The sequence below is a fragment of the Aquarana catesbeiana genome, linkage group LG01, assembly GCF_042186555.1.
Source record: "Aquarana catesbeiana isolate 2022-GZ linkage group LG01, ASM4218655v1, whole genome shotgun sequence".
Lineage (NCBI taxonomy): Eukaryota > Metazoa > Chordata > Amphibia > Anura > Ranidae > Aquarana > Aquarana catesbeiana.
The window spans coordinates 47889933-47907953 of record NC_133324.1 but is presented as its reverse complement, the minus strand read 5'-3'; the positions used below and the strand labels follow the sequence as shown (position 1 = coordinate 47907953).

General features: G+C 42.0%; 1 protein-coding gene across 14 annotated transcripts in view; it reads right to left on the bottom strand.

Moving 5' to 3' along the window:
* The window catches only part of UBAP2 (ubiquitin associated protein 2), a 122630-nt gene that overhangs the window by 55280 nt on the left and 49329 nt on the right, over window positions 1-18021 (bottom strand). For 12 of the 14 annotated variants that reach the window (XM_073618283.1, XM_073618275.1, XM_073618335.1 and 9 more), the window contains exons 2-6: window positions 11156-11285; window positions 6151-6228; window positions 2026-2136; window positions 198-348; window positions 44-121 (exon numbers count right to left, since the gene is read on the bottom strand). In XM_073618283.1, the coding sequence (XP_073474384.1) occupies window positions 44-121; window positions 198-348; window positions 2026-2136; window positions 6151-6228; window positions 11156-11248 (511 nt within the window). In that variant the 5' untranslated portion in view covers window positions 11249-11285. Of the gene's footprint in view, window positions 1-43; window positions 122-197; window positions 349-2025; window positions 2137-6150; window positions 6229-11155; window positions 11286-18021 lie in introns of those variants that run through there. The other 2 variants (XM_073618318.1, XM_073618379.1) reach the window with 2 other exon arrangements.

The following is an 18021-nucleotide window of genomic DNA, read 5'->3' as shown; positions in this document are numbered from 1 at the left end:
CTAACATTTTAGGTAAGGTGAACTTATCCTTTAAGGTTTGTACCTCTTCCACGTCCGCGTCTACCACGATCAGAAGGTCTGTCCCCAGGACCACTGTCCACTCCATTTTCTTCTACTCTAACTGAATAAAAGAATGCCATTAATGGATATCCCAACAAATGTTTTGTAGGGTTCAATACAAAAAACAAACAGCGTACACTCTCTTCCTCGACTCCCTCCTCGGCCTCGTCTGTTGGATGTTCCTCTACCACGGCTCACTTCTCTGTCCCCTCTCTTCTCTCTGTTTTCTTTGTTTTCTGAACCTTCTTTGCCGATTTTCTTTTTGCCCCCAACAGTCTCCCAGGAAGTCTGCAGTAAAGAAAAATCTATTCAGATCAAATACAACCAAGATCACCACCACCCCTAATTGGCCATAAATAATATAATCTCATGCTACAATATTCTTTAACCTCTTTCTGACCGTGCTATAGCCGTAGGAAGGCTACATCGCGCTCGCACATTTCTCAGGGGGAATCTATTGACGTCCTCCCGTGATCACACTTCCCGCACGCCCTCTGCTGCGTGCATCGGCAGGGATCTGATCAGCTGTGTCCGATCACAGATCGGGGTAAAGAGCCAATCACAGTGGCTCTTTACCATGTGATAAGCTGTGTCCGATCACAGATGTTCACAGTGTAAACAGGATTTGACAGTTATTGGCAGTCCTCTCCACACGCTGACAACGAGTGAGAAGAGGAGAACCGGTAAGCAGCAATTCATACAGGGGACATCTACACTGATGGTCAGTGCGCATCAGTGCAACCTCATAAGCGCACATCAGTGAAGGAGAAAAATTACTTATTAACAAATTTTTATAACAGAAGCTAAGAAAAACTATCTACCTCAAAACCCAAACCCATAGTGATTAAATGACACCAAAACAAAGCTCTATCTCAAAAAAAAAAAAAGATAAAAATTTTGTTTGGGTACAGAGTTGCATGACCGTGCAATGGTCATTCAAAGTGTGACAGCGCGGAAAGCTGAAAATTGGCCTGGGCAGGAAGAGGGTGAAAGTGCCTGGTAGGCAAGTGGATAAACATATCAAGTAGTAAAGTGCATGTAAAGTTTTTTCACACCTTAAAAAGTGATTGTAAAGGCTGGTATTAATATATATATATATATATATATATATATATATATATATATATATATATATATATATATATATATATATATATATATATATATATATATATATATATATATATATATATATATATATATATATATATATTTTTAATACCATTATATATATATATATATATATATATATATATATATATATATAATTAATGTTATTACCTCCTCTGTGCAGTTGGTTTTGCACAGAGCAGCCTGGATATTCTGTTTCTCGGGTCCCTCTTTGCTGATCCTGGCCCCTCCCTTCTTTGAGTGCCCCTCAGCCAGCAGCTTGCTACAGGGGGCACCTAAGGCGAGTCAGCGCTTTGTGTATCAATTCAGACATGGAGCCCCGACCTGACCTCGTCCCCTCTCCCCTAATTGGCTGACTGACTTTGATTGACAGCCGCGGGAGCCAATGGTGCAGCTGCTCTGTTTCAGCCAATCAGGAGGAGTGTCCTGGATGGCTGAGGGGAGAGAAGGGGCTCAGATAAGTAATTAAGGGGGTGCGGTTACAGACAGGTTTTTTTTAATCTTAATGCATAGAATGCATTAAGATAAAAAACCTTCTGCCTTTACAACTCCTTTAACTTCTCCTGTAACTCAGTTGTGCTCTCCAAGAATATCCCCCGCTGGGAAGGATGGTAACGGCTGAGCTGTCTTAGTTTACCACCACTAATCAGAAGGCCTACCTAAGTAATCCATTATATGTGTCTAAGCATATAGGGTCTTGCAATAATCGGCTATCAATATACAGCTACTGGCAGATGTTATGCTTGCCATACACATGCAGCAGCACAACTCGTATACATTGAATATCCTGTGCGTTACCCTCAGTAAGCTATGGGAGAAAAATGGAATCCTCACCGTGTCGGAGTTTCCTTCCAGCAGTATATTGATGGCTCTGTTTACATCCCCGTTGCAGTCGTGGAGCGCCACAAGACACTCATCCTGGTTCTTTCCTGTCACTTCCATTAGCTGAAATCAGACAAAAAGAAACCATTTGGATGGACATTGTAACTGTAACCAAGTGCAATGGAGGAGATTAACTACCACTAAGAGAAAAGGCTGCTTCAGGATCCCTCCCTGTACTGGCTTAGGCCTTTATTTACATGACCCCTGGTGAAACGAGAAAAACAACAAACTAAACGCCGATTCTTCCCTTCAGAAAAGATCACATGTCCAAAATGCTTAGGCTTTCCATCTTGGGCGCAGCACTGGAAGGAGTCTGGATTGGCACTTTTCCACAAAAGGGAAACATTTTGGGTCTCCTATTACATTTCATTTAATCCAACAATAATGTTAAAGCGGTATTATTAAAATCATAAATTAAAAAACCCGACAAGCAGGGTTTTTATAACAGAAGAGACCCTTAGTGGTCTCTTCTGTCATAAATGCCTTGCATGGCCTGTCAGCGGTGATATAATCTGAACTGCGCATGCACACCTCTGACCCCATTTACAGCACCTGCTCTGTGCCACGATGAAGTAACTCCCATGTGCATAAGTGGGAGTGACATCATCGCGGCCCATCCATTCAAGTGACCAGGCAGCAAACCTGTAAGGAGGACTAGATGAAGATGGAAGCACCCGGGACCAGCTGGAGAGGCGACAGTGCAGGGCTGGATGGCTAGTTTGATAGGCAAGTATGCCAGAATGTGCTAATATGTGGAGCATACTAGAACATTATGGCATAAATCTCCTGGGGGAATAATAAAAAATATATATTTAGCGGAGTTTAATGCAGCTTTAAAAGCTACACGTTAGCATTAAAGCAGTAGTAAACCGCTGTTTTTTTTTTTGTTTTTTTTTCACCCTGCAAAGTAATGTCAGTGTGCTAGCACATTATAATGAACTTACATTAAAACGAAGCCTTTCCAGCACTGAGATGTCAGAGCTTCAGGCGCTTCCATCCTCACCTGTCTTCCTACCGGGTTCGTGGACTCCGGCTGTGGTCCCGGCTTGAACAGCCATGACGTCACTCCCGGACATGCACGCAGGAGCCACAGTTCACGACACAGGGCTCTGAAGGAAGGGCCCAGGTGGCCGTTCTTTCAGAGCGCATGCGCCAGTATGCATTGCAACTACCCGAAGCCTTCCAGCACTGGGTTATCACCGCTGCAGGCACTTTCATCTTGACCCAGTCTTCAAGGTCGGCGGACTCCAGCTGTGTGACTGGCGGAGCCCTCACTCCCGCACGGGACCCGCCGCTTACGGCACAGGCTGTTCCTTCACAACGTATGCGCTGGTGACGTCACTGGCTGCATGTTCAGTAAATATCTCCTAAACGGCGCACGTTCATGAGATATTTACACTACCTATAGGTAAGCCTTATTATTGGCTTACCTATAGGTAGAAGTCAGAGATGGGAGTTTACTTCCACTTTAAAGTACACCTAGCCCCTCTGCAGCCAGCACTTCAGTAAATGCACTGTGCACATGTGCAAAAATCCAACGGTTTTCACATTCTAAAACTAACGCAGGACTGCCAAGCAGCAGAAGATAATGAGCATAACTCATATGTGAGAGGCCAACACGGACAAATGCTTTGTCTAAAGTTCACACTGGCATTGAAAGCAGGCTTTTGTATGCAAATAATACAAGCACACAGTGCTTTTCACATTATGAAAACATGAAGTGTTAGCGTTGCGTTGGTTTGCTTCAAAGTTGAAGGCTAATGTCGAGTCTGGAGGCCTTTGAAGCCTTTCAACGCCTGCCATTCAAGTCTATGGTAATGCTCCACAAACACACTAGCAGGCATTCGCAGTGCAGTTGTGGCACATTGAAATTAGTTAAAAAAAAAAATTTAAAAAAATCCGCACAATGCGGTAATGATAGAGGAAATCATTGAGTGTCCTGTAGTCACTTCTTTCTATGCGCTTCCTGTTTATGCTGCTTGAAGATGGCCGACATCAACTTGTCTGTTGATGCAGGAGGTAGAAAGCCGGCCAGAATTATATACGATCCCAGCACAGCACACTACTGTGATGCATACAGAAAGCATGAATCATGGATTGAAATATGTGAACTGGTCTGTGCAAACAGTTGGAAATCATTTTCTTCAAAGGAGAGGGAGAATAAATGAAACGTTCAAATTGTTTATTTCCTGTAACGTCACTTCCCTTTTAAAAATAGGTGTTTGTGGAGCAGTTTTAACACACCTTAACACGCATCAAATGCATCGAAATCGCGCATTTAGGGAGTTTAACCACTTCACGCAAAATCACGTACCTGTTGCAGGCATCACCCCGTTACCGTTTTTTTAGAGCTAGTGGTCGGTTATCTCATGATAACAACCGATGCGGCTAATGAGCCGCTCGGCCATTATAAGGAGCGGGAGGGGACATTTCATCCTGCCGCCTTCCGTCAAGTCGCCAGCTGTTTGGAGTCCTGAACGGCTTTAAAAGGGTCTCCTATGTAAAAACATGGAAGCGATGTTACGTCACTTTCAGTTTACTCGGCTGCCAATGCCGCCGATTTAAAAAAAAAAAAAAATTACGGTATTCCAAAACGTCTATTTTGGCGTTTTGAATACTTTGAAGTGCAAAGGAGAGATTTGGGATCTTTTAGACCCCCGTTTCCTCCATAAAGAGTACCTTTCTGTGCCTATTAGTGTCATAACGGAAGTTTACATTCCTTGTGACAGCAATAAAAGTGATGAGATTTTTTTATTTTTATTTTTTTCTAAAAGGGACAGTGTTCAATAAAAATAAATAAAATAACAAGAAAAAAAAAAAAAAAGTAAAGCGCCCCTGTCCCCGCGCACCAAAGAAAATGCATACGTTAGTTGCACCCGCAAATGTAAACGGTGTTCAAATCACACAAATGAGGCTTCGCCACAATCGTTAGAGCGAGAGCAATAATTCTAGCAATAGACCTCCTCCGTAACGCTAAACTGGTAACCGTTAAAAATGTTTAAACGGCGCCTATGGAGATTTTTAAGTACAGTAGTTTGTCGCCATTCCACGAATGCATGCAATTTTAAAGCATAACATGTTGGGTATCCATTTACTCGGCATAACATCTTCCACATTATACAAAAAAATTGGACCAACTTTAGTTTTCTTATTTTTTTTTTTATTAAAAAAAAAATAAGAAAAGTGCGCAAATACCATGTGACAGAAAATATTGCAATGACTGCCGTGTTATTCTCTAGGGTCTTTGCTAAAAAATATATAATCTCATGTTTGGGGGTTCCAATTATTTTTCTAGCAAAAAATACTGATTTTAACTTAAACATCAAGTGTCAGAAATAGGCTTGGTCCAGAAGTGGTTAAAGAGTATTAACTCATCAATAACGCTTGTAAAAACTCCAGTCTAACGCCCATACTAAAGCGCATTAACGCTATAGGAGTGTTTGTTAAGAGTTAGGTATTTAGTCAAATGTGAACAAGCCCTTAGGCCAGCCACAGGCAGTTCGAATCTCGGGTGGTTTAGCAGGAGCCGGCCAAGATTCGAACCATTAATGAACGTCTTAATGTACCGAGTTGATTGATCGATCAGTTTGGGTACAACCAGCCTGCTGGATTCACTTCAGATTAATCGCAAGTGGCTGCTATAGCCGCTAGCGATAATCATGGTCTTCTCCCGGCGGGGACGGCTTCCCCAGGCATCCCGCTGGGAGCAGACAATTGTTTGGCAGGAGGGATTCCCCTGTTAGCACTGTCTGTGCCGATGGGGGAATAGTACGAATTTCTTTCCTGCAAACAATTTGCACCGTATATGGCCTGCCATAAGCCCCATACACAGGGGCAGAAAATGTTGGGAGACATTTGCCGGTACAAAATATACTGTCCGACATTCTGCCCGTATGTATGTCAGCTGTTGGTTGGGGGGGGGGGGGGGGTCGCCCTGTTGGAACGCAACAGTTCAGCGAGGGAGATCGCTGGATTAACCTCACATGGTTAGTACAGCGGTTCCGGACCGGAGCTGTCAGCTTTTTTTTGTGAAACCCAAAAAACCGTAGTGTGTACCAGGCTTTACCCTCAACTCACCTGTTTTACTTTATCTTCAAAATCTGCATCATTTTTATCGTAGATCATCTGTGCGAGGCGGATCTGCTCAGCTGTTGCCTACAAGAAAAAAAAAACAAAAACACAATAATAAAGACTGTAAACTCTGTGCACCATTTTAAGCTTGGGAATGACTAAACAGTAATAGGCTTATGTAGTTTTTAAAATGGTTAAAACCACCAAAAAAAAGAACATAAAACAATTCTAAAGGAAAGTAAAACCTGTCATGAGAGAAAAATAACATTGGCCACCGCAGACTGCCATTAGAAAATGCTAGTTCCCTGGCTGTCTGTGCCTTCAATGCTTTATTAGCAACTGACCTGGAAGTAGTAAGAAGTTCAGTAAGAACTCATGATTTGTGCGAGAAAGAAGCAGTCCATTCGGTCCCAAACCGCTTGGTCTCAAAAAATAGATTTATAAAAGAATTAAGCTGGAAATTTTAGATTCATTTTTGAGAAGCGTACACTGTCCAGGGATAGAGGATGAGAAGGGGAGATGCAATTACTTTGATGCCCAGAGTTCTGCTTTAACCACTTGACCTCCGGAACATTCACCCCACTTCATGACCAGGCCATTTTTTACTATATGGCACTGCGTTACCGCTTCAGCCCCGGAAGATTTTACCCCCTTCCTGACCAGAGCACTTTTTGCGATTCGGCACTGTGTCGCTTTAACTGACAATTGCGTGGTCGTGCGACAATGCACCCAAACAAAATTGACGTCCTTTTTTCCCCACAAGTAGAGCTTTCTTTTGGTGGTATTTGATCACCTCTGCGGTTTTTATTTTTTGCGCTATAAACAAAAAAAGAGCGACCATTTTGAAAAAAAAAAAAAACTTTTTTACTTTTTGCTATAAAAAATATCCCCCAAAAATATATAAAACAATTTTTTTTTCCTCAGTTTAGGCCGATATATATTCTTCCACATATTTTTGATAAAATAAATAAATAAATCGCAATAAGCGTATATTGATTGGTTTGTGAAAAAGTTATAGTGTCTACAAAATAGGGGATAGTTTTATGGCATTTTTATTAATTTTTTTTTTTTTCTAGTAATGGTGGTGATCTCTGATTTTTAATCGGGACTGTGACATTATTGCGGACACATCGGATAATTTTGACACATTTTTGGGACCATTGGCAGTAATACAGCGATCAGTGCTATAAAAAATGCATTGATTACTGTAAAAAGGTCACTGGCAGTGAAAGGGTTAACACTAGGGGGCGATCAAGGGGTCTTGTTCCCTGTTTTTACTAACTGAAGGGGGGAGGGAACTGTGCAGGGAAGAGATAGACGCTGTTCATACTCTGTATGAACAGACAATCTGTCACTTCTCCCCTTAGAGAACTGGAAATTGTGTGTTTACACACACACACACACACACACACACACAGATCCCGGTTCTCCGTGTCTCAGCAGCGATCACGGGAGCCAGGCGCTGATTGTGACCGCCGGGGACTCGCATCGGCTCTGGAGGCCTAGTGGCCACAGGGCGAAGCGACGTAACATAACGTCGCTTCGCCCAGCCGTGCCATTCTGACGCAGTAAAACTGTGGCGGCTGGTCAGCAAGTGGTTTACATACAATTGCGTGGTCATGCAAATAGAACTTTCTTTTGGTGGTCATCTCTGATCATCTCTGGCTTTTTTGCGCTATAAACAAAAGACGACCGACAAGTCTGAAAAAAATATAATAATATTTTTTACATTCCGCTATAAAACATATCCAATAAGAAGGTTAAAAAAGAAAAAAAAACATTTCTTCATAAATTTAGGCCAATAAGTGTCCTGCTACATAATTTTGGTAAAAAAATCCAAATAAGCGTATATTGATTGGTTTGCGCAAAACGTAAACTCTTTTTTTTTTTTTTTTAAATAGTAATGGTTGCAATGGCGACAAAGCGGGACTGCGATGTTGCGGCAGACAATCTGACATTAAGGGGTTTATTTATTAAAGCGGGAGAATGCAAAATCTGGTGCACTTCTGCATGAAAACCAATCGTGGTCCCGGTGTTATTGCCAAAACTTAAATTGAACAAGCTAAATTTAGAAGCTGATTGGCTACCATGTACAGCTGCACCAGATTCTGAGTGCACTGGTTTTAGTAAATCTACCCCTAAGTGACACTTTGTGGGAACCAGTGAGACTAATACAGTGATCAGCGTCAAGTCACTGTACTGACTGTCAAAGGGTTAAATGTGTGCCTAACCAGTGTTTGTGTGTGTACAGTGTGCTGCTTTCACCAAGGGATGTGCTAGATTTTATTCCCCGCTTTTTAGGTAAACAAAATCCAGCACATTCCTGCTGACAGGATGGCTCTGCATTGTTTACACAGGCAGAGCTTTATCCAGTCTGCGCAAAGCAGCCGCCCTGTAGCAGTAAAGCTACATCAGGGCGATTGTTAACTTGTTAAAATTTAAGTTTACCTCTTTTCAAAATAAATAAAAGGTGAACGCCGCAACACCCGCGCCCCTAACCTCCGTCCCTGTTGTCAGTGTCCATGTAGCCCATGTACCAGTCCGGGGTATTTGAAATCCCCACTCTTCTCTGTGAAGTGTTTTCCGGACAGATCACAGCGATTCTGATGGGTCAGCTCCGGCACAGAGCATCGCTCTGCTCCATCTTTGAAAGCCTGCAGAGAGAAGAGGGACAAGAGCAGGGACTTCAAATCCCTGGATCGCTTCACCAGCAGCATGGGCGGTGACAGCTCAGTACCCACGGGCACAAGTACAGTGGGACCAAGGGAAGTGGGCAGGGTATACAATGTTAGTTCACCATTAAATTTTTCTGAAAAGGTGAATTAAATCCTTTAACCAATTGCCGTCCACCCCATAGCAGTTTTATTGGTACAGGACGGCTCTCCTGTGCAGAATCACGTATATAGATACGAGATTCTGCACTTCCGCCTGCAGGTGGTGTGCACGCACCACTTCTGCTGTGATTATTCACACCAGAAGCCCATCTGCGGGTGCCGGGCACTGGAGGTCTGCTGGCACCTACTGATCATCAGTAATACACACAGAACTGAGATCTGCCTATGCAAAAAAAAAAGGCAGATCTCAGTTCTGACATGGGGGGGGGAATGGATTTTTTTGTGTTCCATCTCTTGCCTTAGTAAACGCACCTAACAGTACACAAAAACACTGGCAAGGCTCAGTGTTAACCCTTTGATCACCCTAGATGTTTAACCCCTTCCCAGCCAGTGTCATTAGTACAGTGACAGTGTTTAGCACTGATAACTGTATTAGTGTCTCTAGTTCCAGCAAAGTGTCCGACTGTCCCCTGCTATATCGCAGTACTAGTATAAGTCGCTGATCGCCACCATTACTAGTATAAAAAAAAACAATAATAATAATGAATAATTCCATAATTATATCCCACAGTTTGTGGACACTATAACGTTCTCCAAAACGACTCAATATACGCTTATTGGGATTTTTTTTACCAAAAATATGAAGCCTGTTGTGGAAATTTTTATTAATGTAGGTTGTCAGATGTCCCCCAGTGTCAGTTTTGTGTAATACGCTCATGCGAGCGTGTTCGCACATACAGACGTTGGTGGAAGATCATTGGCTGTGGAAACCTTCCCGTGGACAGGGCAGATCTGTTTGTTCTTTTAGGGTTGTTAGTTCATGCCTCACCAAGAGACTGGAAACCTCATGGCGGCTGCATTAACGCTCCAAGCAGATCTGCGTACATGGGAACCATAGCATAACCATACAAAATTCATGGCCCACTGAGCATAAGAGTACGGCTCGCGTCATTGGTAGCAGTGGGAATGTGCACACGATCGTGTTCAGAGCCATGTAAGTAGTGTTCAAATTGTGAGACACTTTGTGTCTTGCAAAAAGCTCTGCACACAACAATCTGCACACGTCACTACTGGAATTCTATTTGAATATATACATGTGTGTGATTAGTTCCTTTGAAAGAATACAAGTGTCCGATTGGCCGATTCTGAAGCCACCACCTTCCTTTGGTATACATGTTTACAGTATAAATAAAAGCAGCATACCATGGTAGAGAGGATTTTGCTAAGCTCAACATGATACCAGCGTCCGTCTGTGTTACTTGGAGATAAACAAGCACGCTTTCTCGGAGCTATGATTGTGCTCATTAGCGCATGGAATTATTTGCTTATAGGAGAACCTTTATATTTTCCACCACACGCCTAAATTTATGAAGAAATTTGATTTTTTTTACTTTGTTTTTTTATTGGATATGTTTTATAGAAGTAAGTAATTTTTTTTTTTTTTTCACAATTGTCTGTCTTTTTTAGTTTATAGTGCAAAAAATAAAACCAAAACCGCAGTGGTGATCAAATACCACCAAAAGAAAGCTCTATTTGTGGGAAAAAAACTATTTTTATTTGGGCAGAGTCTCGCACAACTGCGCAATTGTCAAAGTAACGCAGTGCTGTATCGCAAAACATGGCCTGGTCATGAAATCTTCTGGAGGTCACGTGATTCAAGATTTCCATATGAATCATATGCCAGTTCCAAGATCCAGGTCAAATCTGATGTCTTTTGGGGACACCCCTCAACCATCTTTTTTGGTGGAAAGGGATAGAAAATTGGAAAAACCTTTTCCAATCGCTTCTGTCCCTCCCCAAGAGAATTTTTGCACATTTTTTTTTCTCCCTCAATTGAGCAGGAACGTTCGTGTGACGGCACAGTTCCAATTTAGGGCAGAAGCTCCTGACCGATCGCTGATCTCTATGGAAGATTAAACTCTCTTCTTCTTCGATACACATGAGCTTCAGTAGCAGGATATGATCCCCTGGTTGACAATCACCTCATTTACAATGCAATGAAAGTCAATCTGCTGCCAAGAGGACAACTGTCACACAGTTAGTCTCAAAATACTCAGCGGAAACAACCTGAAGTCAGAAGCTGGTGGGAGAGACCACAAAAGGTGTTTTCACCACGTGTGCATTTATCCTGAAAAGAAAGCAAGACTTTTATCCCGGATCCAGCTGGGAAGACCTACCTGTACCTGTTTCTGTGGTTGTGTCTGTGGAGTTGAAATCTGTGTTTTTTCCCGAGTGCCCCGGGTACGTTCATTTCCCACCGAAGTCATCATATACAGTATATACAAAACAATGTACAAAATAGAAAATCTGCAAAGAAAAAAAAAAAAAAAAACACAAGGCACATTAATGGATTTCAAGACAGGCAGCTTACTAATAAAATAATCTTCAATAAAAGTATTAAAATATATTCCAAAAAATTACATTTTAAAAAGTCAGGGTTTGATACAAATGCATGCTGTGCTTTATATCCAAAAAAAACCCCAACAAAGCGGTACCTGTATGTTTGGAGCAGGGTGCATTTGATTTAAATCAAATTAAATCACGGGTAAAAAAGGCTCGATTTAAAATCAACATTTTTTAAAGAGCAACTGTCATCTCTGTCCTGCAGTGGCTCCTCCTCTGACCGGCTTTTGACTCACCGACAGTCCCATTCACTTTAATAGGACGGCTGGTGATGCGGAGGTGAAACAACAAGCGGATGCCCGTTAACAGGCACTGCCACGATGGATCTGAAATGACAGGTGCTCTTTAAATGTTAGGACTTATTCTTGCTGGTAGTTAGAATCTTTAATATTTGCAAACAAAATGAAGATTTCCTATTTAGAATAATAAGCTGTCAGGTTAGTAAAACAGTGATATCAGAACCGATTCAATCATACAGTTTGTAGTGTACATAGATTTGCAAAACAAGGAGATAAACTAAAGGAATATTCCTGAACTCTGTTTTATTAATGGTTACTGTGACATTGTGTGAATTCATGCAGTGCATGTTATCTCAGCTATTGAATGAGTTTATCAAAAATGTAAATACTGCAGAATATACAGCCGCATGCTACATAACTAAGCTCCATTTCATGCTGAATAAACTAAACTATTATTGTATCTTAAATAGAAAACTATCTTTAGATAGATTTTTACTCCAAAAGCATTTTATTAAAATAAATTTGATAAAACGATTTTTTTTTTTAAATCAAAAAAATCCAATATAAATAAAAAAAAAAAAATTTTTTTTTTTTTTTAAAATCACTGAATTATATCTATCCTGCCCAACAGTAATTCTAAAAGAATTATATAGAAGTAAGGCGCATTAAAAGATTTCAAGACAGACAGCTTACAAATAAGAGAATCCTCAATAAAAAAATATCCAAAATAAATTTATAGTGGAAAAAAAAAAAAAAAATTACAGTGTCCATAATAAATGCGTGCTGTGCTTCATATCCTAAAAATAAAATAGTGTCTTTATGTATGTAGGCTTCCCCCATATTAATATGAATAATGTATATATATGTAAACCATCTAAAGTCTGCCACAAACGGGTTGAACTCTGGCCGATTCGGTCAAACTTTGAGCTATGAGTGGCCACATTTGAACTACCTGGCTCACCAAACTTCAATTGAAAAAAAAAAAAAAAAAAAAAAAAAAAAAACCCAAAGGAGCTGGGTGAAAGATCAGCCGGTGACTTAATTTGTTCTTAGGCAGCCCCCCATACATTGATCTTTTTTTCTTTTTTTTTCCTAAACCACACATTCACGTTGGAAGTGGAATCCTTCCCACTGTGGGATTGTATTCTGACAGTGGGGAGCCTTCCTCGCCAACAGAATACAATGATTATCGCTGCCGGCTATGGCCGGCGGCCCTGATCACTCGCAAAAAAAAAAAAAAAAAAACCACACACAACACAGACAGGCTGGCTGTACAGAAGTCAATCAATAGATCAGCTTGCGTACAACCAAGCCTGCCCATAACATGGATCGAAATTCGGAGGGTCCCTGCTGAACCGGACAAATATTCATCTATGTATTCCTGGCTGTATGCAGTCACTGTTAGGGTATTCCGACAGCTGCAAGTGTCTACTGTCTAAACACATTAGCTGGCAGCAAACTATGGATGGATCTCTCTATCACGTTTAGTGTGGATGCAGAAATCTCAATGTTTATGGCTACCCATACATGTATTGTTTTCCCTCATTCAGCCTTTGGGGGGGGGGGGGGGGGGATTAATAAATGTCTCCATCCACAATAAACAGCATGTATGGAGGAATCTGCACTGTCAACACCTGGATTCAGGCTGCCGAATACCCCAAATGTGTCTGCATTTAATGCAGTCACCGTTCAGCTGATATATTTTTCCATTCAGCTCATATTTTAAATCAACTTGTCGAACCAGGGCTTGAATTTCAGTGGATCTAGCAGGAATCAGCTGCCATAAGATCTGTGTAACCGACGGTGTAGAGCCATTCCGATCACGTTTACATGAAAGCCCATTTCACATTTTGATATCAGGATCATAACTGCAGCCATGATCGTAATATAGCCACAACGTAGGTATATATAGCATACGCTGGGTGGCAAATGCTAAACATTTTATTCAAAGGATTGATTTTTGTGGAAAAGTGATGGAAATCCTTCCATAGGTGGTCTGGGAAAGTTGGACTCACATAGCACTGTAGCTATGAACTTCTGATACCCTCAAGCAGATGCTACGGCCCCAGTGGCGTACCAACCAACCAGTGGCGTACCCTTGAGTGAAGCGATGAGAGTGGGGCGCCAGGCACAGGCAGCGGCGCGGTAACAGCCAGGGTAGGGAGTGGCAAGCTGTGGCAGGATGCCCTGGGTGCGAACCGTACCCAGGTGACTGTGAATGTGTAATATGAGGGGGGGGGGGGCTGTGTAATGTGCAGGGGTCCAGACCTGGGGGGGGGGGGGGGGCTGAGTAATGTGCAGGGGTCCAGACCGGGGGGGGGGGGGGGGGCTGGGTAATGTAAAGGGGTCCAGAGGTGCAGTTGTGGAGAGGGGGTACATGGTAGTGACAAAGATATTGGGGGGTGCAGAGGCATTTTTAAATTTTAAAGTGTGTGTGTGTGGGGGGGGAGATATAGGATCCGACCCGGGTGCCAAATGCTCTAGGTACGGCCCAACTGTAATCGGCACCATCTTAGCCCCCTAAATAGATGGTGAGAAGGTCTCGCTGGTGGTCCCCTTTGAGAACCTCGGGGCTGTAGTCTTCGGTGTTTGCAGCTTGCCTCCCTATTGTCCTTTTATGATATCATTGTTCTGGGTGTCGCTCAAGACTGTCTCTTTTTCTTACTTTTAGTCTCGGCCATCACAGGTCGTCTCCTTCTCCCTTTCTCTTCTCTTCCTCATATCCCTCCATAGGATCTATGCCACCATATTTTTAGGTTATTTTTTTTACTCCGAGACCACATGTGTATAGCTCTTATTTATGTGATCGTTAGTCAAAACTGTAATTTACTCATTGTGGTTTATGCACTGTGTTTATGACTTTACTCAGTCTTGTAGTGGCTTTATTTCCATACTCATATTATTTTGAAAAAACAATAAAGATAAATTTGTCTCTAATTTGGAGAAACCCTGCTGATGTGTGTGGAGTTTGTGCAAGAACACTAATCTCAGCCATGGCAAAAGAGCAAATAATTATCCAACTAGTACAGAGAAAGTTGCGGATACCTTGGAAGGGGGACAGGTACAAGTAGTATTGAATGGCAAGTAATGGACAATGTCCAGTTGCCTGGGAATAGTAATGCCATTATGAACACGCTACTCATAATTTTCATATGTCCTACAGTGTTTGGACACACGTTATATCCAAGTCATGTGAGGGTAACCCTTCGTACCCTTTTCCAAGTCATGTTTGTGCAGCGATAGCGCCCACCGTGGAGCATTAATGGAATAAGTGAACTTTATGGAATGGAGCAAGGGCTTTAAGTCAAGGACCTATTAGGATTGATAGAGATACTCAATGTATGCACCTGGGTACACGGCCTGTGTTTGCCCTGCTGCCTACAAACCAAAAGATCCAAGATGTGTTACATCAAGGAAGACAGAAAGCAGCCTCAGAAAAACTTGCAACTAAAAAAGCTTCAAAGTCAAAACGTAGAGCAGATACTTGTCCACACAAGTCCTTAAAGCTTATGTAAACAATCTCCTTGTAAAAAAAAGACCCATTCCATGTACAATAGAAATGAAAGGCAAAATATATAGTACACTATAAGCATCCCCCCCTTTTTGTTATAAGTGATCACATTCCCCCTGTTCTCAACTGCATAAGAGCTGGGGGGAGGAGAAACAGCATCACACTGATCTTCCCAGTGAAAGGCTGTGCAGGAAAGGGTGGTACGAGGTCAAGTCTGATCATTGGAGGAGAGCACACAGTTCTCAGCACAGCTAGAAAACTGATCAAGCTGTTTTTTCATGCCTAGTGTGGTCAGGAAAGCAGAGGGACTGGCAGTAACACCAGGGATTTCACATAAAGGATGCGATACAAAGAGAACAGGATCATTTCTCATACAAGTACATGGTACAGCGGGCACATATCAGGAATTTAAAATGTTGGGTTTACATATTCTGAAAGAGATATATAGATAGATATAGAGATATCTCTCTCTCTCTCTCTCTCTATATCTCTCTCTCTCTCTATATCTCTATATCTCTATATCTCTCATCCCCAAAATGCATTTTTTCTATGTTTCTCATAAAGTTAGAAAGGATAAAAAACTCTTCCTTGAAGTACAGGCAGTCCCAGGGTTAAAAGGGAAAGAAAAATGAATAAAATTTTATTCTATTGAAAAAAAATTTAAAATTTAGCAAGTCATTCTGATGATCCATGGTGTGCTGATGTGATTGGACACGGGCTCCCAGATGGTAGTTGCTATAGCATCCACTTGCTTCACGCCATTCCAGGTATGGGAATAGTCTACTTGGCCTGGTATGCAGGATCAATATGACAACTGGAACAATTTTAATGAGTTCATATTAAAACTGTAGAGAAACAACATACAAAACACACATGTGATACAGAAGCCTTTAAGCCCCTTGACCTCTGCTATATTTACCAACTATGAAGCAATCTTACAGACACACAAAGGCTGAGCCATGGTGTACATCAATGCTATCTGTACCTACATTCCCAATGGCCTTAAACAAACGGAGTCTCCTTCTCAGTATCATCTGCTTGGCAATAAACACAGGCGGCAGCAGCAGCAGAACAATGAAAGGAGGAAACCAGGTGAACGGCCGTTACTCAATGCGACTATTGCATTTCAGTCAACAGCCGTGTTGTGTGCCAAGCCTGGAAACAGTGACGGGAATGGGCCTGTGATGACAGCTGTATGATCCAAACAAAGGAAACAAGACACACAGCTCAATGTAGAAGAAGAGAATACAATGCAGCATAGGACTAACAAACCAACACAAAGTACAGCCAGAAATAGCACAGCTACCCTTCATTTCATCAATTTCCTGATAACAAGCATAGTAGCTATTTATGGAGAATTGGTGTAGGGATAAAGTGTTACGCTAAACCTACAACAGAACCCATTTAAAAAGGACGCTGCAAGTTATCATAACCAAATATAATTTTAATGCTACTTTTACATATTTAAAGCATGAATATGGTCAAAATGTAAAATCATATACAGATCGCCAAATTGTATTTCAGGTGTATTCAGCCTGTGATTGAGAGCCTCAGCTCTGTTCCCATAAGCTGTGTGAAGGGGGGGGGGGGGGGTGTTCCTTCCCTCCAATCAACTCACACTATGCAACTTGAGACCGAAGCCACCTGCTTTCTGAAAGCTCAGGCAAGCTGTATAAATTCTGGACTTTGAACGGATATAAAACTTACTGTATGTAGAATAATCTATTTCATCTCTGTGTATCATCTGAGACTAGTCACTTCCACTAGGTATAAGTAAGGTTTTAGAACTACTTTATGACCGCTGACGGGTTAAGTGAATACCACTGAGTATCTGGTTACAATGGCATCTGAAAGTGGGTGGGATATATTAGGCAGCAAATAAACATGTTGTCCCTGAAGTTGATGTGTTGAAGGCAGAAAAAATTGGCAATGCGATATGATGAGGATTTTGGGCAACTGATGTCTTGATTTAGATGACTGGGAAGAATTATGGGAAGCCCCCACTACAAGATCGGTATCAGCTAAAGATCAACTGATCCATTATCACCATCTATCACCCAATGGATACCAAGAAATGGATTGTACAATGAATACAAAAATCCCAATTTCTCATCCATTGAATTGAGGGACACAGAACATTTAAACTTCAGGATGTCCAAAAGCTGTCCCACAGAGGGCTGGGCAACACAATAGCCCCTAACAGGCCCAAGAAAACTCAACAGAAAAAATGGGGACTGCTTGCAGCTCCAAGAGCCAAAATTAGGGCAGCACAGTGGTGTAGTGGGTAGCACTTTCACCTAGCAGCAACAGGGTCGCTGGTTCAAATCCTGACGACGACACCATATGCCTGGAATTTGCATGTTCTCCCTGTGCCTGTGTGTGGTTCCTCCGGGTACTCGGGTTTCCTCCCACACTCCAAAGACATGCTGGTAGGTTAATCAGATCCTGTCCATTAAATTGGCCTAGTATGTGTTTGTAAGCGTTTTGAGATTCTACGGGGTAGATGACCACTCTATAATCAAGATGTAACTCTCAACTCAATGCCCTTACACACAAAGCTGGCATCAATTCGGGCCTAAAGGTCCACCTGTAGGAACGTCGAGGACATGTCAACAGAAAACCAGGTGGCAGCCTGGGAAACAGTTGTTTGATGCAGAATTTTTCAAGAAGCACTGACAGATCTTTTATAGAGTATCTCTTGACAGCAATGGGTGGAACCTGATCCTCAAAACCATAAGCTTGGATGATGATCTGGCTGAGCCACCTAGACATGATAGAACAATAAGTCAAAGCAACCTTACAGGGTTCATCCAGGATACCTAATAGGAAATGTCTCCCTGAAAGAAGCAGTGGTTGAGGGATGGACTCTCACAGCACAAACCTCTTCCAG